This window comes from Microcaecilia unicolor, chromosome 2 (genome assembly GCF_901765095.1).
Source record: "Microcaecilia unicolor chromosome 2, aMicUni1.1, whole genome shotgun sequence".
Classification (NCBI taxonomy): Eukaryota; Metazoa; Chordata; class Amphibia; order Gymnophiona; family Siphonopidae; genus Microcaecilia; species Microcaecilia unicolor.
Window position 1 is genome coordinate 240520811 of NC_044032.1, and position 26641 is coordinate 240547451.

Below are 26641 nucleotides of genomic sequence, written 5' to 3' on the forward strand. Positions count from 1 at the left end.
AGAAGCTGGCTAAACTAAAGGTAGACAAAATGATGGGGACAGATGGCATATAACTGAGGGTACTGAAGGAACTTTGGGAAGTTCTAGCGGCTCCGGCTGGCTGACCTTTTCAATGCTTCTCTAGAGTCGGGAGTGGTCCCAGAGGACTAGAGAAGGATGGATGTGGTCCCTCTCTCCAAAAGCGGAAGTAAGAAAGAGGTTAGGAACTAGAGGCCAATAAGTCCGACTTCTGTGGTAAGTAAATTAATGGAAATAACTTTTAAAACATAGACTAGTAAAATTTTTGGAATCCAATAGATTACAGGACCTGGGGCAACATGGTTTCACTAGAGGCAGGTCTTGTCAGACAAATCTGATTAATTTCTTTGACTAGGTGACCAGACAGTTGGATCGAGGGAGAGTGCTAGATGTGGTATATTTAGATTTTAGCAAAGCCTTTGACACAGTTCCACATAGATGACTAATAAATAAACTGAGTACCCTCAGTGTGGGCCCTAAAGTGACTGGGTTAGGAACTGGTTGAGTGAAAGGCGACATAGGGTACATAAGTACATAAGTAATGCCACACTGGGAAAAGACCAAGGGTCCATCGAACCCAGCATCCTGTCCACGACAGCGGCCAATCCAGGCCAAGGGCACCTGGCAAGCTTCCCAAACGTACAAACATTCTATACATGTTATTCCTGGAATTGTGGATTTTTCCCAAGTCCATTTAGTAGTGGTTTATGGACTTGTCCTTTAGGAAACCGTCTAACCCCTTTTTAAACTCTGCCAAGCTAACCGCTTGGAAAATGGAGCTCATTCTGAGGAAAAGGATGATATCAGTGGTGTGCCACAAGGTTCGGTTCTTGGGTCGATTCTTTTTAACATTTTTGTAAGCGATATTGCTGCAGGGCTGCCTGGTAAGGTTTGCCTCTTTGCGGATGACACTAAAACCTGCAATAGGATAGACATCCCTGACGGAGTGAATAACATGATGAAGGACTTAGCTAGCGAAGCTAGAGGAATAGTGTAGAATTTGACAGCTAAGATTTAATGCTAATAAATGCAGGGTCATGCATTTGGGCTGCACAAACCTGAGAGAACGGCACAGTTTAGGGGGTGAAGAGCTTTTATGCATGAAAGAGGAGCGGGACTTGGGTGTGATCGTATGTGATGATCTTAAGGTGGCAGCAAAAGCTAGAAGGATGCTTGGGTGCACAAGGAGATGAAAGGCCAGTAGGAAAGAGAAGGTATTGACACCCCTGTATAAGACTCTGATGAGACCTCATTTAGAATACTGTGTACAATTCTGGAGACCACAACTTCAGAAAGATACATAAACAGGATGGAATCAGTCCAGATGGTGTCTACTAAAATGGTCAGTGGTTTTTGTCATAAAGTGTATGGGCACAAACTTAAAGATCTCAATATTTATACTTTGGAAGAAAGGCGGAAGAGGGGAAATATGATAGAGACATTTAAATACCTATGCAGCATAAACGTACAGCAGGTGAGTCTTTCAATTGAAAGGAAGCTCTGGAACGAGGGGGCATAGGATGAAGGTGAAAGGGATAGACTCAGAAGTAACCTGAGGAAATACATCTTCATGGAAAGGGTGGTGAATTCATGGAATGGCCTCCCGGTGGAAGTGGTGGAGACAAAAATAGTATTTCAATTCAAGAGAGCTTGGGACAAGCACATAGGATCTCTAAGGGAGTGATAGGGAGAGTAGATGGCATGGATGGGCAGACTGGATAGGCCATATGGTTTTTATCTGCCTACATTTTTCTTTTTCAGTTCAAATATTTTATTAAGGTTTTCAACAATTAAATAATATATAAAGAAAACCAAAACAATGGCAGAAATATAGATATCCAATTTGGCCCAATATATCTTATATCTATGATATAAGCAAATGGTGTTCCACCACTGCTGCATACTAAGCAAAGATGTATTGTTCCAGTGTAAGAAAAGTAGTTTAATAGCCACTGTCAAAAACATATCAAACAATTGCTATATGTCTTGTGATAAAGGGTTATTCAATCCCAAAGATTTCTAAATAATAAATACAGGACCAAACCCTATCCCAATAATCTTTCAAAGAGGCACAATACTACTACTGCTAATCATTTCTATAGTGCTACTTGATGTACACAGTGCTGTACACATTATATGCAGGAATTTCTCTGTCCCTAGAGGCTCACAATCTACATTTTTGGTACCTGGGGCAATGGAGGGTTGAGTGACTTGCCCAAGGTCACAAGGTGCTGCAATGGGAATCAAACCCAGTTCCCCAGGATCAAAGTCCACTGCACTAACCACTAGGCTACTCCTCCACTCTATCATATAGCACATAAGGTAACATTCCAACCTGGGTTTTACACATCCAGAAACGATTCCCCACATCAGCACCTAGGGCCCAATAACTTCTATGGAGCAGGAAATACATTGACTGACTGAGTTAGGGAGGCAGATCTGGATGTTTTAAATACACTAAGCCATAATTTTTCCCAACTAAACTGCCCCTCAGTGAAATCCAATCCAAACCACGCTCCCACACTTTCCTTAAACCAGTTAAGGGAAGATTGTTGGAACATCTTAAATATGTATATACGGCAGAGGTAGCATGTGGCTGTGCTGTAAACTTACTAAGGGCTTGGCACATAGGCCGCATCTCTGACAGCTCCTGTAATGGCAGCCCACTACCTAGTGGTGGCGCAATTGGAACCATCAAAAATATTGGGTAACAGGAAGATTAAATTACTCCTGTAAAGTATGAAAAGGGGTAAATCCCCTGCCTACATTCTTCTATGTTTCTATGGATGTCCAAATCCCCAATGTATTTTAAATTAATCTTGTCTATTGAAAAAGAAAAACTCAGAAAGCCAATCAACAAGAAAAATTTGTGCATGAAACTTACAATCAACAATGAACAAGTCAGAAAATTTACCTTTTTTGTTACAATTCCCTTCCCCTCTCCACCCCAATGGCTGCATCAAAAGTCCTTCCGCTTCTGCCAAGAATAGTCAATTTGCATATCTGAGTGACTGTGTTCTTTGTGTCAGACCCAGATCAAAATCAGTCAAATGAAAAAAGTGGGAAGAATTGTACCTTCCAGCTAATAATTAAGAATGCAGTAGCATGCCCAGAGTGGCATAACTCTTCAAACAGGCTCTCAGATCTTATGAAAGGCAACCCATAGAGCAAAGCAAAAAAAGAGAGGGTTTCAAGTACAAAGACCAAAGCAAAACAAAAAGCACAAGTGGACCTTCAGGAACAGGACAAAGGAAACTCTTTATTGTGTGGACTCGTCACAGTCCACGTTTCAGCGACTAAACACCTGCATCAGGGGTCTAATAAATATCTAAAATTGCATATAAATGCTGTTATCCATTGGACAACAGTGCTAGAGGAAGGGCTCTGCTGGTGGGGCTTGGGGACCCCCACCAGCCAAACCAGGGGCCCCAAATCCAATTTGGAATCCTGTCTGCTCCTCCCCAGCCTCTAAGGGGAGCCTGGCGCCTGTCTTTCTCTTGCTCCTGTCGGGACCCGGGTGATTGCGTTAACGCAATCACCCGGGTCCCGTCAGGAGCAAGAGAGAGACAGACCCTGGTGCTGGGCCCCCCTTGAAGGCCAGGCCCAGGGGAATCTTGCTCCCATGCCCCCTCCTCTTGGCAGCCCTGATTTGATGTTTAAAGATGGACTATTTCCACATAGTATAGGTACTATTACATTGACACCTTTAGTGAAAGACCCTTATAAAAGTCATTTGATATGTGTGCAAATTATTGCCTGGTAGCAAATATCCAGAAAAACAATAGTATCCTCACCCTTTTACTGAACATCACTATTAATAGCTTCTTAAATCAGCATAAAAAATGGAGAAAAAGGACCTCAGTGCTTGAAATCTAATCAAACTAAAGGCTTCCATTCAAAAAAGCACACCATCTTAGGTTCTGAAAACATTCCCTCTACTCATTATCGTATAGTATCATAATATTTAGTTCCGGAATATTACTACTTGTTAATATTTTTTTTAAATCTCAAAGTCCAAAATCAAATTAAAGATATCAATATCATAATAGCATCATTTATCCTTAGCAGAAGCTGTTAACACTAACTGGTTAACATTCAGTGCTGTAGCATTATTGGGTAATCAGATGAGCTGAAAGTTGAAAACTTCAAAAAGCCACTTAAATAGTCTGCCATTCTCTGCTGTCATTGAGTAAAGTGTCCCAAAAGGGAAACCTGGCCTACTGGACTGCTTCAGAGAACAAAAGCCTTTCATAAAAAACCTTAACAACATTTCTGGGGAGTGAGAGGGGGTTAGTGACCACTTGGGGAGTAAGGGGACTTCATCCCTGATTCCCTCCACTGCTTATCTGATCATTTAGGGCATTTTTTTGTGGCTTATTCATTAATAAAACAGGTCTAGACCAAAACGTCCAACTTATAGACCTGGATGTTTTTGCTTAGTTCCATTATGGCAGAAAAACGTCCAAGTATTAGTGTGCATCTGTGCTCCCCAGTGGTCTTTTATGGTTGGACAGGCAGATTGATCACCACTCAGACTGAGTTCTACTTCCCGTCTCTTTAAACTATTAGCATTCACCAGCACCACTCCCCTCAGATTCCAAATCCTTTCCCCATAATGGGGTACATGACGTTTAAGAACTGCTCTTTAGGCCCCACTGTTTATGCACCACTGTTTAGATGCCAGGACATTTAGACCCTATTCTCTTGCTCGGACTCCTCCTAGCTTGAATTCTCTTCTCCATGGCACCTCTGCTTCACTCCCTCCTCGCTTTTCCCCCAAGAGCACTGTTGCCTCTCTTAGGAGCTTGCAGGGCTGTTGTCAGGGTGTAGCATGTATTCTTCTGAATAACAGGTCATTCAGCATCCATTAAACTATACAGCACTCGCCACCTCAGGGGCCGAAGGTGGTTGACATTGAGGTGTGGTAGTAGTTTGTCTGTCCTTGTGTATTAAAAAGAGCTCAATAGGCGAATTATATATCTCCATAGTGAGGGGATGGGAAAAGGTTAGGCAATTGAGTATTTGTTTATTACATTGTCTCATTATATGGCTAAGTCCATTGATGTGCTAATTAGAGGTACAAAACAATGACCATATAGGCAAAGATCAAGACGCATTAGTGGAGGATAATATGGAAGGTATCTTAGACAGATTTCTTTGGAACATGTCCAAAATCACGATTCTGTCCCTATTCCGTTTTTTTATGTAAATGCTCGTTCCCTGAGGAATAAAGTTGATTTACTTAGAGACTGGCTAATTGAGACCCAACCAGGTTTTGTCTTTTTCACTGAAACATGGCTGCTATTAGATAATGATCCTATATTGAATGATCTATGTCCTCTAGGGTATAAGTTTTTATCTTTAGCTCGACAGGGGTGAAGGGGAGGCGGGATTGGCATATTGTATAAGGATTTCTTCAATATTACTTTGAAAGAATCCTTTACTTCATCATCCATAGAGATCCTTTGTTGTAAAATACATGATTCTTCTTTAATGGGTTCTCTAAATTGTTTACTGTTCTACAGTGGCATAGCCAAGGGTGGACCCGGATTGGAACATGCCCACCCACTGTGGACTCAGGCCCACCCAGTAGCAGCACACCTATGATGTGCCCGGCAGGGATTCCCAAGCCCCACCAGCCGAAAATTCCCCAAAACTGTCCCTCCTGCATACCTTGTAAGTAGCAGATTTTCGCCTGCAGTGAGCAGCGACTGATACATACTGCTTGCACTGGTCCCACAGTGTGTATTAGTTGTTGCTCATTGCTGGTGAAAATCTACTATTTAAAAGGTATGAGAGGGGAGGGGATGTTTGAGAGACCATATGGCATGCAGGTGAGAGAGGGAGAGACCAAATCACTTGTGGGACAAGACGAAGTTCTTCTGCCCATCCATCTTGGGCCCAGGCCCACCCAAAATTGGGTGTCTGGCTACGTCCCTGCTGTTCTATTGTCCCCCAGGTAAATGGCTAGGTGCTAAAGATTATTTTTATGATTTTATAGGGAAAATATTCTTAATTCATCCTATAACTTACTTTTGGGTGATGTAAATTTACACTTGGATCACTTCGAGAATACAAATGTGATTGAATTGAGGGTGTTTCTGGATAATCTGAATTTTGTATTACCTATGTTACAAGCTACTCATGAAAAAGGACATCAATTTGATTTGATAACTTACTCTATTCTTGGGGAAATTACTTTTTCCATGCCGACTTCGTCTCAAATTATTTGGTAAGACCACTTTTTGGCTTCTTTTAGTATTAATTAGTTGCCTTCTTCATTGAGAAATAGGAATAGGTTGAGTCCAATGGTAAGGTCTTGCAGGCGAAAAATTGATCAGATTCAATTTTGGAAGACTGTTACATCTCAAATTCCAATAACAAAAGATGAACAGATTACTTGGTTGAATAACTGGAATAAGAACTGTTTGGTTGTTTTAGATGAAACAGTTCCAGTATATGAAAATAAAATTAAGAAATTGGGTAACAGATGCTATTCAAGGCTCTTAAAGGAAATGGCCCAGAGTACTTGAAGAACAGGATCTCCCTCTAACACCTTCAAGGTCACTAAGGTCCTCCCAAGGAGTTTCCCTAACCACATTCTCTCCAAAAGGCATCACACAATGCGATACCCACAAGCGAGCCTTCTCCGAAGTACCTGCCACGCTCTGGAATGCACTCCCTGAAAGGCTTCGCTTAATACAAGACGATCTGTACTTCAGGAAGCAGGTGAATGCTTGGTTCTTCAACCAGGCCTTTAACAGAAGAAGTAAAAGACTCTGGCTGCACATATTATAGCAGGACATGTTTAGCCATTCCTACCCTAGCCAAGATAATGTTCAAGCACCTTTCTGACCTCATTAGCAACTCTCTTAACTAGTCCCTTATTTTCTTACATAAGTACAGTGGCCAATACAGGTCACAAATACCTGGCAAAATCTCAAAAAAGTACAAAATATTTTATACTGCTTATCCCAGAAACAAGCAGTGGATTTTCCCCAAGTCCATTTTAATAATGGTCTATGGACTTTTCCTTTAGGAAGCCATCCAAACCTTTTTTAAACCCTGCTAAGCGAACTGCCATTACCACATTCTCTGGCAACGAATTCCAGAGTTTAATTACACGTTGAGTGAAGAAAAAGTTTCTCCGATTCGTTTAAATTTACTACTTTGTAGCTTCATTGCATGGCCCCTAGTCCTAGTATTTTTGGAAAGAGTAAACAGACGCTTCCCGTTTGGATAATTTCCTAAAAGTCCATAAGCCATTATTAAGATAAACTTGGGAAAATCACTGCTTATTTCTAGAATAAGCAGCAAAAAATCTGTTTTACTGACTTGGGATCTTGCCAGGTAATTGTGAGCTGTTTTGGCCACTGTTGAAAAGAGGATACTGGGCTTGATGGGCCTTTGATCTGTCCCAGTATGGCAACGCTTATATTCTTATGGACAGGATTGAGGCAGGGAAAAGAATTGTCCAGCAAGCGTTCATTTTCAGCACTATGTGGTTAGCTTTAAATAGGCTTAAATCTAACCATCTACAGTGAAGCTGAATTTCATCTGGCTGAAACTGAGCCTTTGACAGCTGGCCAAAACACAGCCTCTCTCTTGCCTGCTGTACCCCACTTTGAAAATCTACCTCATGCTTGTGCCTCAGAGATTCAGATGAAACCAATGGGTTTATGTTAATCTTGTTTTCCTGGTCAACAAATGTAAAATAAAAGAAATAATATACTTTCAAGAGGTGTATGGGGTTGTTGGGAAAGCTGGATGAAATGTTAACATAGGACGTGTCCTTAAGCTCCAATGCTCCATTTTAAGAACCAAACAAAACCTTCCAGGCTTTCAGCCAATTTGGTCAAACAAATAACAAGTCACTAGTACAACATCAACAAAACCTTTTTTGGTTCCTCCAACCACCTTAGATATGTAGTACTACAATGCTTGCCAAATGCCATGGCTTCACACCCATGTGGATTTATAAAAACAAACAACTTACTTTCGGTTTACGATCAGCCACTCCCGAATATATGTCTGAACACAGTCTCTGACATGTGGATCCAACTCGACCCTGAGGAGATATAGAAATGAAAAGGGAAACAAGTTACAACTGGAGAAAAATGCTTAGCCCTAAGACATAAAGAAAATGCCTTTTCTTAGCCTGACACACAAGGGTGAATTCCATATTTGTGTGTGTAAAATGTTTCCTTGAAATGCATTTTTTCTCAGCTTGGCAAGCATGATCTTGACTGTTTAAAAGCATTGAATTATGTCAGTAATCACTCTCGATATTCTCATGGCCATGTATTCAGAAGTAATGATTCAACGAGCAGTTGAGCAGCAAAGTGTCCAGGTTAAACTTTAATTGCATAACTTTGTTTAGCTATTTAAAACCAAGTTAAAAAACATAGGGGTCCTTTTTCTAAGCCGCAGTAGGCACTAGCATATGCCTATCATGCGGCATAAAGCACTGCTGTGGGATGCGCCGAGGCATCCTGTGGTAAAGTGCCCATCAACGTATGCTAATCCCGTGCTGAAAAATATATTTTTTCAGAGTGAGAGGCATAACTATGGGCAGAGAGTAGGCGTAGAAAAATATGGAAATATGACCATTTTATCACCTCGCTAAAAACAGCTGCAGCGTGTGGAAAAACGCACACGCTGACAATAGTTCTGGCAACTTTTTAGCACGGCTTGTTAAAAAGGACCCTAAATGTCTGGTTAAATCTATCTTCGCAAAACTTGAGTGTGTAAATTTAGCTGGTTACATCTGAACTTTGCACTAACCATCCAAAGCTTATCCCAGTCACATCTCAATCTGGCCTCTTGTTTTTTTGGCCAGGTGAGTCGGGGCCCAATGATCAAAGGTAAATTTGGGAGCTAGAGGTCACTAACGCCCACATTTACCTTTACACACATGATCATCGGGCAAACAGCACCCGCACCAGGCAATAGCGCAGAGCTCATTAAATTTAGATTTAAAGGAGCTCTGTGGTATTCTGCCCCTATGATCTGAGAACAGCACTCTAATCATAGGGGTGGAATAGTGCCTTAACCCTACGCCAGCTCACAGCTGCCGTTAGGGTTAAGGCTCTGTTCTCACCTCTCCCCCCTGTCAGAGTCAGGCAGTCTGGGCTGTCACTGTTAGACAGGGCTGCCACCATATCCTGGAGGTCCTCTGGACCCCCAGATCCCTGCCATCGCTTCAGCCCTGATGGCTTAGTGCCCCCGACCCTCCCCCTGACACAAGGGCACGGGGTACTGGAGATCCGGTGGATCTCCAGCCCCCCTAACCCCCCTCACACAAAAAAGAAATCCCTGGTGGCTCAGTGGGCCGCAAACCCAACCCTGCCCTGGTGGTCTATAGCAGCACCCTCTCCCCCCATCATACCTCTGTGATGGAGGAGGGAGTAGCACACTCTCTTCTCTTCCAGTACCACCTTCAAAATGGCGGAGTCATGACCTTTCCAGTGCATCCTGGGATGCACTGGAAGGGACTTCCCTACAATATAAGGGAGAAGCAGGGCAGGGCGCCACCATTTTGAAGGCGGTGCTGGAGAAGAGGGAGTGTGGTACTTCCTCCTCCATCATGGAGGTATGGGTGGGGATGGATTTGCGGCCCACTGAGCCATCAGGGATTTTGTTTTTGGTGTGAAGGGTGGTTAGGGGGGCTGGATATTCACCGGATCTCCAGCCCCCTGTGCCCTTGTGTCAGGGGGGGTCAGGGGGACTGGATGTCCGCCGGACCTACAGCCCCTGTCTCGTCTTGGGGGGCACTAGGCCACCAGGGTCGAAGCAATGGCGGAGGTCTCACTAACCTCCATCTCTTGTATTTCACAGGTCTGGGCTTTTGACTGCCCGGATCTGTCAAACTAGTGCAGGACAATTGTGCCCGAGCAATCCTCCCACACTTTACCCTTATGATCAGAGCTAATAGCGCGTCTAAATTTACATACTATTAGCTCTGATCATAGGGGCGTTACTGCCCTGCGCTTTCCAGTGCTAATTTTAGTGTTGTTTGGAACAGCATGGGGCTTCTGATCATTGAGACATCTGTACATTAGACCAGTCCTACCATCAGGCAGACAAGATGTCTGGTTAGGGCAGCAGCAGTTGAGGGATGGGGTGGAAGCATGACACCAGCACAGCCAGCATGAGAGCAGCAGTGCAGCAACGGGCCTTTGAGAGCCCATGAGCAATCAAGGCCAGCTATGCCTACTCCTTTGACCAGAACAATGCATCAGAAGGGGTAGGATGTGGCAGCCCTGGAGTATGTCTCAGGTACTCAAAGGACCCACATGCATTTTGAAGGACAGCTGTACGGTGGCGGTGGCAGGTGAAAGGATAAGAGGGGGAGATACTGGACGCAGTGGGGGATGGGATGCTGGACAGATGGTGGGGGGTGTAAAGAAGATGGCAAAGGAGGGACGGAAATATGTTGGACATGCATAAAAAGTAAACAAACCAAAATATAGCACCTACTTTTACACCCAGGCATTTCCTGAGGGCACAGTGCGGACAGAGTAGTGGCCAAGTCGTGATGTAGATGCATATTTCATAAAATATAAGTGTATACACACTGTAAGCACGCACACATATTTACACCTTCTTTGGAGCTGATTTAAATTTGTGGAAGAGAATTTTGCATTGCTAAGAGCCACCAAAGGAGTCTAATTTATACAGGCACATAAATGCCTATGTTGTATATATAAGTGTTTTTTTCAATAGCTTGTTTGATGCATGTATATTGTACCCTGCCTAATTAATAGGCAGGTTAAAATGTGCAAATAAATAAAAAAAACAAACACTTTTTATCTCCCAGATGTTAAAGTGGAGGACATTTTGCTAAATGTATCTTTACCATTCCTCAGGCTCAGAAGGCTGCAAGGTCCGGCATTCTTTGGGGGTGAGGACAATGTCCAAGTCATCTTCTGGGAAGTCACCAAGGTCTTGCACAAGTTCTGAATCCAGGTTATTTAGCTGTGTCATCAGTAAGCCTTCAAAATCCACAGGCTCCACCACGTCATAGAACGGAGGCTGCAAAGTATGAAGGGTAAAAATACACAACAATTAATGATCTGAACTTTACTGTTCCATTTTTGGCATTAAACCTAGAAAGCTGCTTGTACATGCATGTTTAATTAGGCCATGTAGATCCGTGGAAGGCGTAGACCAGTGAACCTGTTAATTCTAATTCTATTCCTTTATTCCTCTCCACTACTTGTTGGCTAACCTTCAGCAAGTCATTTTGTCCCCGGAGACACAACCTTAGATTATGAACTCCTAATAGCTGTGGTACTGCAACTCTACCATTACTCCTAAAGAACTGTAATAACTTGTAAGGCTATGGAAGCCTTCAAATGATAACATCTGTGGTAAGAGCAACACTACAAGCTGCAGATCTACTTATTCACCTCTGTGAAAAGTACATAAGCATTTACATACTAGGACAGACTGAAGGTTTATCAAGCTCAGTATCCTATTTCCAAATCAGGCAGGGGCTTGGCTACCCTGGACCTGATATGATAGCTGAAATAGGAGGGGGGGAGCCATTTTTGGAGCTGCATTAGAGGCATCATATGGCCGGCCACTGAACTTCCTGTTCCAATTAGTCGTGAGCATGCAAAGATGCTCAAAGCCTGCAGTGGGCCAGCTGTATGGTGTCTCTGATGCAGCTCCTAGATTCGCCATTCTGCAGGAGTGAGGTCGCAAGAGAGGAAGGGTAGGAAAATTTTGGGGGTGTCATGGCACCTATAGCTCCCTCCATTCTGACGCCTATGCTCCTATCCCTTCAGCCATGTTTCTCCCAAAGATAGGGGACATAATTGGTCCCAGAAGCAATCCCCAAGGCACACCACTACTCATCTTTCTTCCTTCTGAATGAATTCCATTTACCAGCTCTCTTTCAGTCAACCACTTTCTGTTCCAGTTCTCCACTTTGTGACCCATTTCCCAGGGTACTTATAAGCCTCCTCTAAGGAACAGTATCAAAGGCTTTGCTGAACTCCTGAGAGTCCAAGCGTTCTACAAAATGTTTATTGGAAGAAAGCAGCAAGATATCGAATATCACCAGTATCATTTTAGACGTAGCTTTATATCAACATACATCCAACTAAAGAATCCTGAGGAAGGCCTTTGTAGGCCGAAACACGACTCGTGTTGAGTCTTTGGATGTTCCAATAAAGGTGTTATTTTGGGGAGAGGGATCTTGGGGTGATAGTATCCGAGGATCTGAAGGCGACGAAACATTGTGACAAGCTACCATGTGGCCCATGCGGTAATTTCAATTTTTACGTGCGTCCACTACCTGCGCCAGAAAATATATTTTCTTTTCTGGCACGTGGTGAAAACCAGACAGTAATCGGCATTCTACATGCGTAGATAATTACCGTGCGATTAACGGGAGACACCGTACCACTAAATGAATGAGTGGCGGTAAGGTCTCAAACCCAAAATGGATGCACGCCAATTTTTATTTTGCCACACGTCCATTTTCAGCAAAATTTTTTAAAAGGCCTTTTTTACAGGAACGCTGAAAAATAAATCTGCGCATGCCCAAAACATGCGCCTACATTAGCGCAGGCAATTTTTCAGCGCACCTTAGTAAAAGGACCCCATAGTCTGAATTGATCAACATCAAAGTAGTTATAAAAGCAACGTGACTTACGAATTAATGGAAAAGTTTTCTTAATCAAGAGGTTAATTTGAGGCTCTAGAGAGAGTCTTATAAACCAAAAATCCCCTAGATCCTAATTGTAGAAGATAAAACATACTCTATGTTGTTAAAAACAAACAGATTTTGGATAAGGAAGAAATGATAGCAATACCACCATCAACAATTTGGATTTATCCTAATTTAATTTTAATAGATGGTTTGACATCCAAGTTTCAATAAGTGAAAGGCTATTATGTATCTCAACTGGAGATAAATCCAGTGAACCTTTTATAGGAAATAACACAGTAATATCATCTGCATATATGTAAGTCTAAAATCCTGAGCTTTCAAATTCAAAACCAAATGAATGCATGAATATGTTAATACAGGGGAAAATGGGGAGCCTTTCCATTCTTCTGAAATGATATTATTAATTTTTACTCTACAGGTTCTAGTTGACAAGAACCTTTGGAAACAATTAAAAAATCTTCCCTGTTATACCAATATTGTCTAGAATATAAAGCCGAATACTGTGGTCTACCAAACTGAATGCACATGAAAGATCAAACTGTAAAACAAGTGCCTTCTGACCCTCACTTACCAATGACCTAAGATTATGTAGTAGAGATCCTAACACCATTTCCATACTGAAATTTGAATGAAAACCAGACTGAGATGTATGCAATAAATCATGTGTCTCCAAAAATTGTGAAAGTTGTTTTGTTACTAATCCCCACTTTTACAAGCTGTCCTAGCAGCAATGCTGACACAACACAGCCCATTCACTTTGAACGGGCTATGTTGGCATTACAGCATCAGCAGCCGCTAGCGTGGCTTTGGAAAATGGGGGGGGGGGGGGAAGGATAGGAATCAAGTGAACCCACTCACTCTGGATCTACCCTGGTCTTGGGATTGAGCTCTCCCTGTGTCTAATCCCCTTGCTCTAGGTCTCTCCTACTGCCACCAGTAGCACACACACTTGAACAGTGGCTGCTTCAGTAGCCACAACCCCCCCCCCCCCACCCTTCTACAGTTAGAGGACACACTCCTCCTTAGGATTCCCCTTTCATCTCCTGGTCTCTTGGCAGGGGACCGTCAGGCAACCAAAGACCCCCTCCTGGGCATAATTCAAACCTTTATACCCTTAGTAACTCCTCCTTCCTTCTCACTCACTCCCAGGGAACCTCTAGTCTCCCTGCAAATTGCATCAAACACTCCCCCTGGGCTGGGCCTCCTCCCACCCCAGGGAGATCCCAGTCACTTCCCCCAGTGACTCTCAAGGGGACCTCTTCTCTCAGTAATCCCCATATAATGAGGGATTACATTTGTAACCCCACTTTCGCTCAGTGGGTCACAATTACTTACTCTCTAGGGAGCCAAGAACCCAAGACAGCACCCAAATCATAACAAAATGAATGTCCTTGCTCTCCTACCTTCCTTCATGGCTCCTAAAGAGTGTCTGGCAGGAGATAATCTTGTGGAGTGTAAACTCATTTTATTTGATCAGGGTTAAGAGTACAGCCAGATGCATGCCTAGTAACTCATTACCCCAGTCGGAGTCTCCTCCGCAAAGGACTACTCAAATTGACTGATTTTCGCTCCTCTGTGGCAGAAGATGGGCCAGTACTTTAGATTAGCAAGTAGGCAGTACAAACATATGGCTGCTCTGCTTCTTTTTGCACGGTTATGACATCACAGTGGCTTTTTATGATACCAGCTCAAACTAAAAACCACAAACTACAGAGAAGAGAGCCATAAAAATAAGACAGGGCTGCTTTACCTACAACAGAGAGTCCTGGGCAAACTTCTGTGATGGCTCCCTCCTTTTATATTTTTCCTAGTTGCTCCTCCCCCACGCATCCAATAAATGTTGAATCACCTCCCAAAGCACAACCATCTTTATATTTTTTGCTTTGTCCTATCAAACATCTTGGGATACAGAAGAACCTAATCTAAAGGTATCAAATAGCCAAAACAAATATACCATTTATTTATTTGTTGCATTTGTATCCCACATTTTCCCACCTATTTGCAGGCTCAATGTGGCTTACATAGTACAGTAGAGGCGATCGCCAATATCGGTATGAACAAATACATAGTGAGGTTATGGTAGCGAATGATCAAGTGTGGTAGACACATTGGGGGTCATAAGGAGGAAGAGTTAGGTTATGTCCAGTACGAACTTATATATTGCTGTGTTGCGGGATTAAGGCATTTAGGTTGGATCGTTACGGTATGCCTTTCCGAACATGTTAGTCTTTAGCAGTTTCTGGAAGTTTAGGTGGTCGTATGTTGTTTTCCCGGCGATTGGTAGTGCGTTCAGTAGTTAAGTGCTTATATAAGAGAAGCTGGATGCATAGGTTGATTTGTATTTGAGTCCTTTGCAGCTTGGGTGGTGGAGATTTAGGTATGTTCGTATTGATCTTGTTGTGTTTCTGGTTGGTAGATCTATAAGGTCTGTCATATATCCTGATTTTATGAATCAGGGTGCAGATTTTAAACGCAATACGTTCTTTAATTGGGAGCCAGTGCAGTTTTTCTTGTAGCGGTTTGGCGCTTTTGAATCTTGTTTTTCCGAATATAAGCCTGGCTGCTGTGTTTTGATCAGTTTGGAGTTTCTTTATGATTTGATCTTTACATCCCCATAGATACCATTACAGTAATCTAGATGGCTTAGTACCATGGATTGTACCAAGTTGCAAAATATTTCCCTCGGGAATAAAGGTTTCACTCGTTTGAGCTTCCACATTGAATGGAACATTTTCTTTGTTTTGGCTGTCTAAGATAGGGAGGGTGTAATCTGGGGTAGTTATGTTGGTGGGTTTGATGGTGTTATATTGGGATGAGGGGATGAGAGGATGAGACAATGTGTTTTTTCTGTGTTTAGTTGAAATGTATTCGCCCACGAGTTCATGATGTTCAGGCTCAGTTATTTCTTTGGTGAGTTCTGTTAGATCATTTTTGTAAGGGATGTACAATGTGATGTCGTCAGAGTATATAAAAGGGTTGAGGCCATGATTGGATAGGGACTTGGCTAGTGGGGTCATCATAAGGCTGAAAAGGAGCAGTGATAGTGGTGATCCTTGAGGTACTCCACAGTCTGCTTTCCATGGTGATGATATGGTCAATTTCGATTTCACTTGATATGTTCTAGTCGTTAGGAACCCCTTGATCCAGTTAAGTACACATCCACCAATCCCGAAGTATTCTAGGACGTTTAGTAGTATGTGTTGGAATAATGTATTGTATTTTACATGCATTGCCTGTCAGCAATTTTTTCTCTGTGATTACTCTGTGACCTCTGATGTGAATTTCCTAGAGAGGTCACACCCATGCAACTTCCTGTGGGGGTTAGGCACAGCACATGGAGCTCATGATCTCTCCTAACTGAGGATCTATGGTGTGAGCATCCATTACCATCTAAGCACATGGAAAGAGCTGATAATCCAAATGTATAGTATTATGTATATATAAGCCTGTCTGAATATAATCTAACTACAAACTGTGAGTAAACAGATGTTTTGTTACTTCAACTTTAAAGTGACTCAGCAGTGAATTATTCTGGGGTGTATGTGAGAGAGATGAAGAAAAGAAATTAACATTTCTAAAGCTGAAGCTGTGTGTATAAAATCTGCTAATTATTTACTACAAATAATCCAACAAAAGGGTTATGGGCCCAGCCCAGGAATTGAAAAAGGAAGAAGAGAAATATTACCAGGCAGTGAAAAAGCCAAATTTTTCTCTTAAGTTTTAAAAGAAAGATTCAGTCTGTCTCTGTTTCCCCCCACACACCAAACAGGCTAAGAAATGGCTGAGGGAGGAAATTCACCATTTTTCTACTCTCTCAAGGTGCCTAAATTAACTGAATTTAATTATCAGCAGTGGGAACTAAGATTCAGATGTCTCCTTCAAGCAAAGAAATTAAGTATATGTTTAGACCAAAATAGAACAGCTGAAAATATGGCTGAATGGGACAATGCAAACTATTATGTGAAGTGCATGTTTTTGGAAGCTCTCTCAGAGAAACAAGCCATATTGCTGGAAGCAAAAGATACAGCAAATGAAATGTTAGATAAACTGAGAACTATGTATGCAACTACATATGCAAAACAGCAACCAATTTGGTTAGCAGAGTTGAATGAAACCAAATTAAGGGATAAAAGTAAATGTAATGATCACATTATGCATCTTATGTCTTCATTTCAAAAGTTAGAACTTTCTGGAATTCCCATGTGTGATGCATTGAAAAGAGCATTTCTTTTTACCTCACTATCAAAGAAGTTTGATGTTTTTAGGTCTGTAAATGAAGCCATTGAAGGGCAATCTTTTGAACAGGCAGCATCAAAACTGAGGCAGGAATGCATATGTGAGTAGCCATACTGGGTCAGACCAATGGTCCATCTAGCCCAGTATCCTGTTTCCAACAGTGGCCAAGCCAGGTCACAAGCACCTGGCAGAAACCCAAATCATGGCAAAATTCCATGCTACAAATCCCAGGGCAAGTAGTGGCTTCCCCATGTCTGTCTCAATAGCAGACTATGGACTTTTCCTCCAGGAACTTGTCCAAGCCTTTTTTAAACCCAGATACACTAACTGCTGTTTACTACAGCCTCCAGCAAAGAGTTCCAGAGCTTAACTATTCGTTGAGTGAAAACATATTTCCTCCTATTTGTATTTCCATGTAATTTCCTTCAGTGTCCCCTAGTCTTTGTACTTTTGGAACAAGTAAAAAATCGATTTACTTCTACTCATTCTACACCACTCAGGATTTTGTAGACTTCAAGCATATCTCCCCTCATCTGCCTCTTTTCCAAGCTGAAGAGCCCTAACCTCTTTAGCCTTTCCTCATACGAGAGGAGTTCCATTCCCTTTATCATTTTGGTCGCTCTTCTTTGAACCTTTTCTAATTCCGTTATATTTTTTGAGATTCAGTGAGCAGAACTGAACACAATACCATGGAGTGATACAGAGGCATTATAGTATTTTTGGTCTTATTCGCCATCCCTTTCCTAATAATTCCTAGCATCCTGTTTGCTTTTTTGGCTGCCGCCCCGCACATTGGGCTGCATACTCCTATTAGAGAGGTTGCTCTAGCCTCATCACCTCCCCTCCCCTGTAGGCTTTCCTGGATGGGAGGGGCTGGAGTAAAGACCCCCCTGCAGCTCTGGTGTCTGAAAAGAGGTTGGGGAACTGTGTTGCAGGCTGTTTCCTGAATTAAACCCTAGTTTTGGCCTCATACTTCAAGAAGAAAAATTGGACAAAGTTTAGAGGAAAACAAGAAAAACTAACTATGCTAATATGACCTAAAAAGGAGTAGCCTTTATGTTTGCTGGTAATGGGAAGATAATCACATGCAGAATTAATGATTAATGACATCATAATTAATGATTCTGAGGAGATGTGTTCTCAAAGCAAGTCAGAGAGAAATGAAACAAATTTCTTGGCAAAGAACAGAGGAAGGCGGAGCTATGGGAAAACTCCACCCAAGGGCAAGCTGATTTGCTATTCATGTGGAAAGGAGGGACATGTATCTAAATGGTGTAAGGAAACACAAAACACTCCCTCTAGCTCACCTAAGCCAATGGAACAAAAGAATTTTCCAAGCAGAAAATGTATGAAAGACAATGATAAACATAAGGGCTTTCTAATGGCAGAAAAATCTTTGACTATGGTAAATAATAATTCAAATGAAAGTACTTGGATTTTGGATTCGGGGAGCACATGCCATTTAACCAATTGTAAGGATTTCTTTCAGGAAATGAGTCCGGAAGAAGGTGTTATTCATACTGCAAACGCAGGGACTACTCAGATCCAAGCAAAAGGCATTGGATTCTTAAAATGCAAAGTGTCTAATGAAGTTAAAGAAATTCCTGTAAGTGGTGTCTTGTATATTCCCCAAGCAGTTTGCAATATGCTTAGTGTATCTACATTAGATAAGAAGGGATTTGCGATTCATTTTGAAAACAGTAAGTGCACAATCTCTAAAAATTATGAAGTGTATGCTGAAGCTTTTATGCATAATGATGTTTATAAACTGAGCATTTCAGGTGAAGCCTCACATCTGGCGCAAGTAAGGAAGAATGATGGTAAATGTAGTCTGGAAATCTGGCATCGCCGCCTGGGACATCGTGATTTTAAGGTGATCCAGGATCTTCACAGTGGGCAACTAGCCACAGGCATTCAGATAAGTGCAGATACTGGTAAAATGGAGAAATGCATAGACTGTGTTACTCAAAAAGGTGTGAGACCCTCATTTCCTGCATACACAGGAAATAGGAGTAATAAAGTACTGGACTTAATACACAGTGACTTATGTGGACCGTTTAATATCCCATCATTGGGAAATAACAGATTTGTGCTAATATTCTTGGATGATTTCTCTAGATATTGTGTGGCCTATTTGCTGAAAGAAAAAAGTCAAGTCACAGACATGCTGAAGAAATACGTAGCCATGGTGAGCAATAAATTTGAAAGAAAACCAAAGGTTCTTCAGACCGACAATGGTGGTGAGTTCACTTCACAAAGCATGCGCACATTTCTAGAACAAGAAGGCATTCAGCATATCACAACAGTAGCTTATACACCAGAGCAAAATTCTGTTGCAGAGAGAAAATTTAGGTCACTTGTGGAAATGACCAGATGTATGCTGTCAGATAGCAATCTCCCTAAAAGACTATGGGGGGAAGCCATTCTCACAGCAGTGTACCTACAAAACAGAATGCCAACTAAAGGCGCTGAGCGCACACCACATGAGACATGGCATGGTAGGAAGCCAAACCTGTCACACATAAGAACATTTGGAAGTACAGCATATGCTCATGTACCGAAGCAAAGAAGGCATAAGCTGGATTCCACAACAGAAAGGGGCATTTTAGTTGGCTATGCTCCAGGACACAAAGGATATAGAATTTTGAATCTGAAAACTGGCATTGTTGGCATAAGACATGTTACATATTTTGATGAAAACAAAAGGGTTGATAAAGGCTGGATTATCCCAGATGAGCCTTATCATCCAGAATATGAAACTAGAACCATAATAGACATGCCAGTGTATATAAATGCCATACCATGGCAGATGTCTGAAAGCAACTCATCTGTATCTAACGAGGAACAGGCAGAGGAAGCAGACACAGAAAGGATCATTGCAGGAGACAGTACAGTTGGAGAAGGGGAATCAATTGGAGAAGGACTCTCAGATTTAGAGGATGTGGAAAGGTCAGACCAACCTGTTGTCAGATGCTCATCCAGGGAAAACAAAGGTGTTCCACCCCCAAGACTGTCTTACCTAACAAAGTCAGCAGAAGCTCAAGAGCCCTTAACATGGGATGAGATTGAGAAAATGCCAGCAAAAGAAGCTGCTGAATAGCGTAAAGCTGCACAAGAAGAAATTGATGCATTGCATAAAAATAATACTTGGATTCTTACAAAATTACCTCCTGGCAAGAAAGCTATAGGATGCAAATGGGTATTCAAGTTAAAAAGGAATGCACAAGGAAAAGTGGAAAGGTATAAAGCCAGATTAGTCGAAAAGGGATATCTTCAAAAATATGGAGAAGATTTTGATGAAGTGTTTGCACCTGTAGTGAAACACACGACAATAAGAACACTTCTGAGCATTGCAGTCTCAAAAGGCATGCAAGTCAACCACATTGATGTGAAAACAGCATTTCTTCATGGAGATATAACTGAAGACTTGTACAGCCAACAGGTTTCATAAATACAAAACAAAGACAGCTAGTGTGTAAATTAAACAAAGGTCTTTATGGATTAAAGCAAAGTGCAAAATGTTGGAATGACAAATTGCATGAAATATTGACAAATTTAGGATTTAAGCAAGGTGAAGCAGATAAATGCTTGTACACTAGGTGCAGAAATGGACAATATGCATACATTTTAGCTTTTGTTGATGATCTGCTCATTGCAAGCGAAAGTGAGCAAGAGTACAAGGACATTGTAAAATATTTAAACCTGAATGTTGAGATAAAAGAACTTGGTAATGTGTCATACTATCTTGGTATAGAAATTGAGAAACAAAATGATGGTTCTTATCTTCTAAGCCAGAAGCAGAAAATAAATGAGCTTATTGAAAGTTTAGGTATGCAAGATGCCCAAGTTGTAAGCACTCCCATGATCACTGATTTTCTGAAGGATGAAACAGTAAGAGAACCTTTACCAGATAACATCCAATATAGATCAGCCATAGGTAAGCTTTTATATCCGACTACCACATACAGGGCTGATATAGCAAATGCAGTAGGAATTTTGAGCAGAAGGGTCAGCTCACCTACCAAATCAGATTGGACTGCAGTTAAAAGGATGGTAAGGTATTTAAAAGGTACCATTGATTGTAAATTAAAGATTTCAGCCAATAGTAATCCAAAACTAATATGTTACTGTGATTCAGATTGGGCAGGGGATCATTCTGATTATAAATCCACAAGTGGATATGTGTTTATGTATGGAAATGTACAAATTTCTTGGGCCAGTCATAAACAAAGTATTGTGAGTCTGTCTTCTACAGAAGCTGAATATGTGGCTGTATCAGAAGCATGCAGAGAACTGATGTGGATTGAAAAACTTTTGCTGGATTTTGGAATAGCTGAACAGAGACCAATCCAGATAATGGAAGATAATCAGAGCTGCATCAGACTGTCACAGAATGACAAGGTTCAGTCACGCACCAAGCACATTGCAACGAAATACCACAACGTGCGAGAGCTGGCGAAAGAAGGGGTCATCAGTCTAGACTATTGTCACACCAGTGAGATGACAGCTGACATCATGACCAAACCGTTACCCAGAGAACGTTTTGAGAATCTGCGAATAAAGCTTGGACTTTCTATGAATTAATAATTGCATGACAGTTATGCATGAGAAGGGGTTTGTTGGAATAATGTATTGTATTTTACATGCATTGCCTGTCAGCAATTTTTTCTCTGTGATTACTCTGTGACCTCTGATGTGAATTTCCTTGAGAGGTCACACCCATGCAACTTCCTGTGGGGGTTAGGCACAGCACATGGAGCTCATGATCTCTCCTAACTGAGGATCTATGGTGTGAGCATCCATTACCATCTAAGCACATGGAAAGAGCTGATAATCCAAATGTATAGTATTATGTATATATAAGCCTGTCTGAATATAATCTAACTACAAACTGTGAGTAAACAGATGTTTTGTTACTTCAACTTTAAAGTGACTCAGCAGTGAATTATTCTGGGGTGTATGTGAGAGAGATGAAGAAAAGAAATTAACATTTCTAAAGCTGAAGCTGTGTGTATAAAATCTGCTAATTATTTACTACAAATAATCCAACAGTATGTTATGGTTCTCCATGTCGAATGCGCTAGACATATCGAATTGTAGGAGGAGTACACTTTTGCCTGTTGTAATTTCTTGTTTGAATTTGGCTAAGAGGGTAATCAGTACTATTTCGGTGCTATGGTTGGAACGGAATCCTGATTGTGATTCGTGTAGTATTGTGGATTTGTTTGGTTACCACTTTCCATCAGTTTGACTACCAGTGGGATTGAAGCTACTGGGTGGTAGTTGGTGATATCATCTGTTTTTTTTTCTTGGTATCTTTTGGTATTGGAGTGAGTAGGATGTTGCCATTTTCCTTAGGGAAGAGACCGTGTTGAAGCATGTAGTTTAGGTGAGATGTGAGATCTGCTATGAAGTGATGGGGAGCGGATTTTAGTAGGTAACTGGGGCAGGTATCCAATTTGCAGTGAGTCTTAGAGAACCTATTAATCGTTTGGTTGACTGTTTTAGCAGTGAGGGGAACGAAGCTTGTCCAGAGTCTGTCCACTGGGTATTCACCGGGGATTGGGTCTAAACACTCAATGAAGTTTTCGATGTCAGTAATGTTTTGAGGTAGCGTGTTTCGTAGGTTTACAATTTTTTCATTGAAGTATTTGGCAAGTTTGTCTGCTGATGGGATGTCTGTGTTGGTTGCGGTGACCAAGGTGATATCTAGTAGATTGTTCACGAATTTGTATAGTTTTTTCATGTCTTTGTAGTCAGACCCTATTTTGGTTTTATAGTATAATCTTTTGGCTTGTCTCGTTGCATATTTGTATTTTCTTTGGGTTTGTTTCCATGCATTAAATGTTTCTGTATCTTTTATTTTTTTCCATGCTCGTTTGAGTTTCCTGGATTGTGCTTTTAGTTTTTCAATTCTTCGTTGTACCATGATATAGAGTTATGACTACGTTAGGTTCTTGTTTGTAAGGGTGCTATTTCGTCTAGTATGTTTTTACATCTTATGTCCCAGTCTGAGAGACAGTGTGTTGAGTCTGTTTGTGCTGTCCATTCATTATTGTACATCTGTTGCCAGAATGTATCCGAGACTATTTGGCCTCTTGTGCTGTAGGTTGTGCATTCTTGTATACAGTGTGAGCCCTTTTTTCGCCAAAGTAGGGACAGGTTTAGTTTGTAGTGGTCTGACCATGGTGTAATTGTCCATTTGATGTCTGATATTATTAGGCTCTGGTCTGAGGACAGTTTGTGAGAGATAAGGTCGAGTGTGTGTCCTTTGACATGGGTTGCCTGAGTATGTGGCCACTTGAGGTCCCATAGTTGGAGGAATTCCTTACATTCGCGTGTGTTAGAAGAGTTAGGGTCTTCTAGGTGAAGGTTGATGTCTCCTAGTACTAGTATGTTGGGGTGGGCAACACAGGTGTTTGATATGAAGTCCATGAAGTGTGATTGGCATTCGTTCCAGTTGCCTGGTGGTCTGTAAAACAAGAACACAGTTTAGGTGGTCCTGCAGGGTAGTGTGGTTGATTCTTATAGAGGCGATTTCAAGTTGCGGTGATATGGACTTGGCAGTGGTTATGATAGTGAAGTGTGATCGATGGATCAGAGCTATGCCTCCGCCTCTCTTTTCCTTTCTAGTCCATTGAGTGATTTTGTAACCCGGAGGGCAAAGGTCAAGGATTATAGGGTCCTTTTGGTCATGGATCCAAGTTTCATTGATGAAAAGCAGGTCAAGCTTTTCTGACATAATCCAACCTGTTATTATGCCTGTTTTATTTACTACTGATCTGGCGTTGATGTAGCCCACTTGAATTATTTGGTAAGGGTCATCTGTCTTCGGTGTTATGTGGATTTTTGTCAGTTTTCTGTTTTTAGTTGGTGTGGGTTTGCTATGACCTTTTTTTCCCTTGTGTTGAGGTTGTCCGCTTGTAGGTGTTCCTCCTTTGTTTTGGTGGTAGTCGGTTTGGTAAGGTGTGGTGTGTCTGGTCAGGCTTTGGTGGTTATGTAGTATGGGTATGATGTTGTTTTCAGCAAGTGGGGTGGTTAGTGTTAGGTGAATCAAGGATAGGGAGTAGATTGTTAGGATCAGCTTGTCGATGTTCATTGTGGGATCAGTACGGTCAGGACTGCTCAGTATTTATGTTGAATGGGTACTCACAGTTAGTTGTTCGGAAGGATTGCCTCGGGGTGTAGTGGCTCCTTGGTTGTGTCAATGATTGGGGCACTAGGGATCTCCCTGGGCACTAGGTTCCTAATTTTGAGGGCTGAGTCATTGGTCAGAGGTGGGGCTCTCGGTGAGGCAGCCACAAAGGAGGATTGAGAACGTCCAGGCAGGCAGGTGCAGGGGCCTTGACTTCACCCGGAGAGGGCGTGGGTCTCCAACTTCACAGCCACCGCGAAGCATTAAGGACGTAATTCTATAAAGTTGGGCACCCAACTTGATGCTTGGCATGCAAACTTGCTCATGTAATTTATAAAATTAGGTCAGTTGTGCGCACAACTTAATTCAATAACTGGTTAATTGGAGCTAACAGTCAATTACTGGCTATAAATGACCTTCATTAGTGTTAAATGGCACCAAGTAGCTGTTACATACATAACTCCCTTAGGGGTCCCTTTTATGAATCTGTAGCAAAAGGGGGCCTGTGCTGGCGTCGATGCATGTTTTTGAAGCACGCCGAGGCACCCTTTTACCACAGCAGGTAAAAGGCAGGTTTCCCTTTTCTTAAATAAATGGTCGTGCGGCAAGTGAACCACTTGCTGTGCAGCCATTTCGGGGTGGAAGCACTTACTGCCACCCATTGAAGTGGGGGTAAGTGGTCTCTTGCTAACCCTGGCAGTAACCAGAGCGCTGCACTGCCCAATTACCACCTGGTATACACACCGGTGCTACAAAAATTGAAATATTTTTGCTGCGCTGGAAATAGCATGCGCTGAGGAGGGAACTACTGCTAGGCTGCTGCAGTAGCCCGGCCATACTTCCCTTTTAGAGAGCAGTAAGCCTGCATTGGGCTTACCACTGCTTTGTACAAGGGCCCCTTAGTCGCTATTCTATAAGTTGTGTACTCAAATTCCAGAGTACACAACTTCAAATGGGGATGGACATGGGAGGGGCATGGGCAGGTCATGGGCATGTCAGAAGCACATATTATCATTTAGTTAGCACCTTTGAGCTAGTATAAGTGCTCGCACCTAACATTAGGCGTATAGGTGTGGACTCATGCTAGTATTTTCTAACAGAAGTCTGGTGCCTATCTTTCAGAACCATTTCTTGAATCTGCCCCTAAGTGTTTCATTTACTCCTATTTGGGAGTGAAGTCTAGGATCTACATAGGATGGGACACAACCAGGGCTTAATTTGTACCAGAATGGGGTGGAATAGCATTCCAGCATTTCTGGTAGCTCCAGGAGTGACATATCACCCTGTGTTCTCCCCACTTGCCAACTCCCTCATGGTCCAGCTTTTCTCCCCCTCCTGTCCCCTCCCCAGCTGGTGATCCGGCATCTGCCCTAGACATTCAAGCACCCTTTTAAAAATGGTTTTATGCTTGTAGCGGCCACCAGCAGTGAGCAGCAAACACCCTCCCCACAGTCTTCACTGATGTAACTCTGTTTCTCAATAGGCAAGAACCATCAGAATGAAGGCTATGGAGAGGGTGCGAGCATCACATATGAATCACTGCTCACTGCTGGTGGCCACTACAGGCATAAAACAACTTTTAAAAAGGTGCTTGATGCTGGATCGCAAGCTAGGGAGGGGACAAGAAGCAGATATGCAGGACCATTGGGGAAGGTAGAGAAGAGAAATGCTGGATTATTGGAGAGGGGAGGGAAGAGAGAAGGAGAAATGCTGAACCATTAGGGAGGGGAAGGAAGAGAGAAAGAGAAATGCTGGACCAGAGAGGAGGGAAGGGAGAAGGAGCGATGCTGGACCATTGGAGAGGGAAGAGAGCAGCAGCAAAGGGAGAAGGGGGTTGCTGACCAGGGAGAAGGAGAAGAAAAGGATAGGGAGAGGGATGCTGATTATGGGGGAAGGGGGGAGAGAAAGAAAAGTTGCACTGTTGGAGGGATGGGAAGGGACAGGAAGACACTAGGCTACAAATGTGGGAGAGAGAAAGGGAAGATGTTTGGCTATAAGGGTGGAGGGTGGAGAGAAGGAGATAGAGAGGAGATGCTGGGCTGTGGAGAGAAGGAAAAAGGAGTTGCTAAGCTATAAAGGTAGAGGGAGGGGAGATGAGGAATATAATGGAGCCATCTTGGAAAAGCCATGAGGAGTTGTCAAGGAGATGAGCGAGAGGAGGATGCTGAGTACAGAGGGTAAAAATGTGGTAATGGCAAGTGAGTGACAGAAGGGAATAGGAGACAGGTGAAGGAGTGAGAGTGGAAATGGGAGAGAAGGAAATAGAAAGTTGATAGATCAATGAAAAGTAAAAATAAGGAAGTGGAGAACTGGAGGGTGAGAATAAGGGAAAAGTGAGTTGCAGAAAAGGGAAGGGGAGGGAAGGGAAAAGGGAAATGGGACTTGATTTACCGCCTTTCTGAGTTTTTTGCAACTACATTCAACGCGGTTTACATAGTATATTCAGGAACTTATTTTGTACCAGGGGCAATGGAGGGTTAAGTGACTTGCCCAGAATCACAAGGAGCTGCAGTGGGAATCGAACTCAGTTCCCCAGGATCAAAGTCCACTGCACAAACCACTAGGCTACT

At 42.3% G+C, this 26641-nt stretch overlaps 1 protein-coding gene across 1 annotated transcript in view; it reads right to left on the bottom strand.

Annotated features, from left to right (window-relative positions):
- DOCK8 (dedicator of cytokinesis 8) overlaps positions 1 to 26641 on the bottom strand; it is a 281419-nt gene that overhangs the window by 181682 nt on the left and 73096 nt on the right. The window contains 2 exon segments of the mRNA XM_030193833.1: positions 8015 to 8086; positions 10877 to 11052. Coding sequence (XP_030049693.1) covers positions 8015 to 8086; positions 10877 to 11052 — 248 coding nt within the window.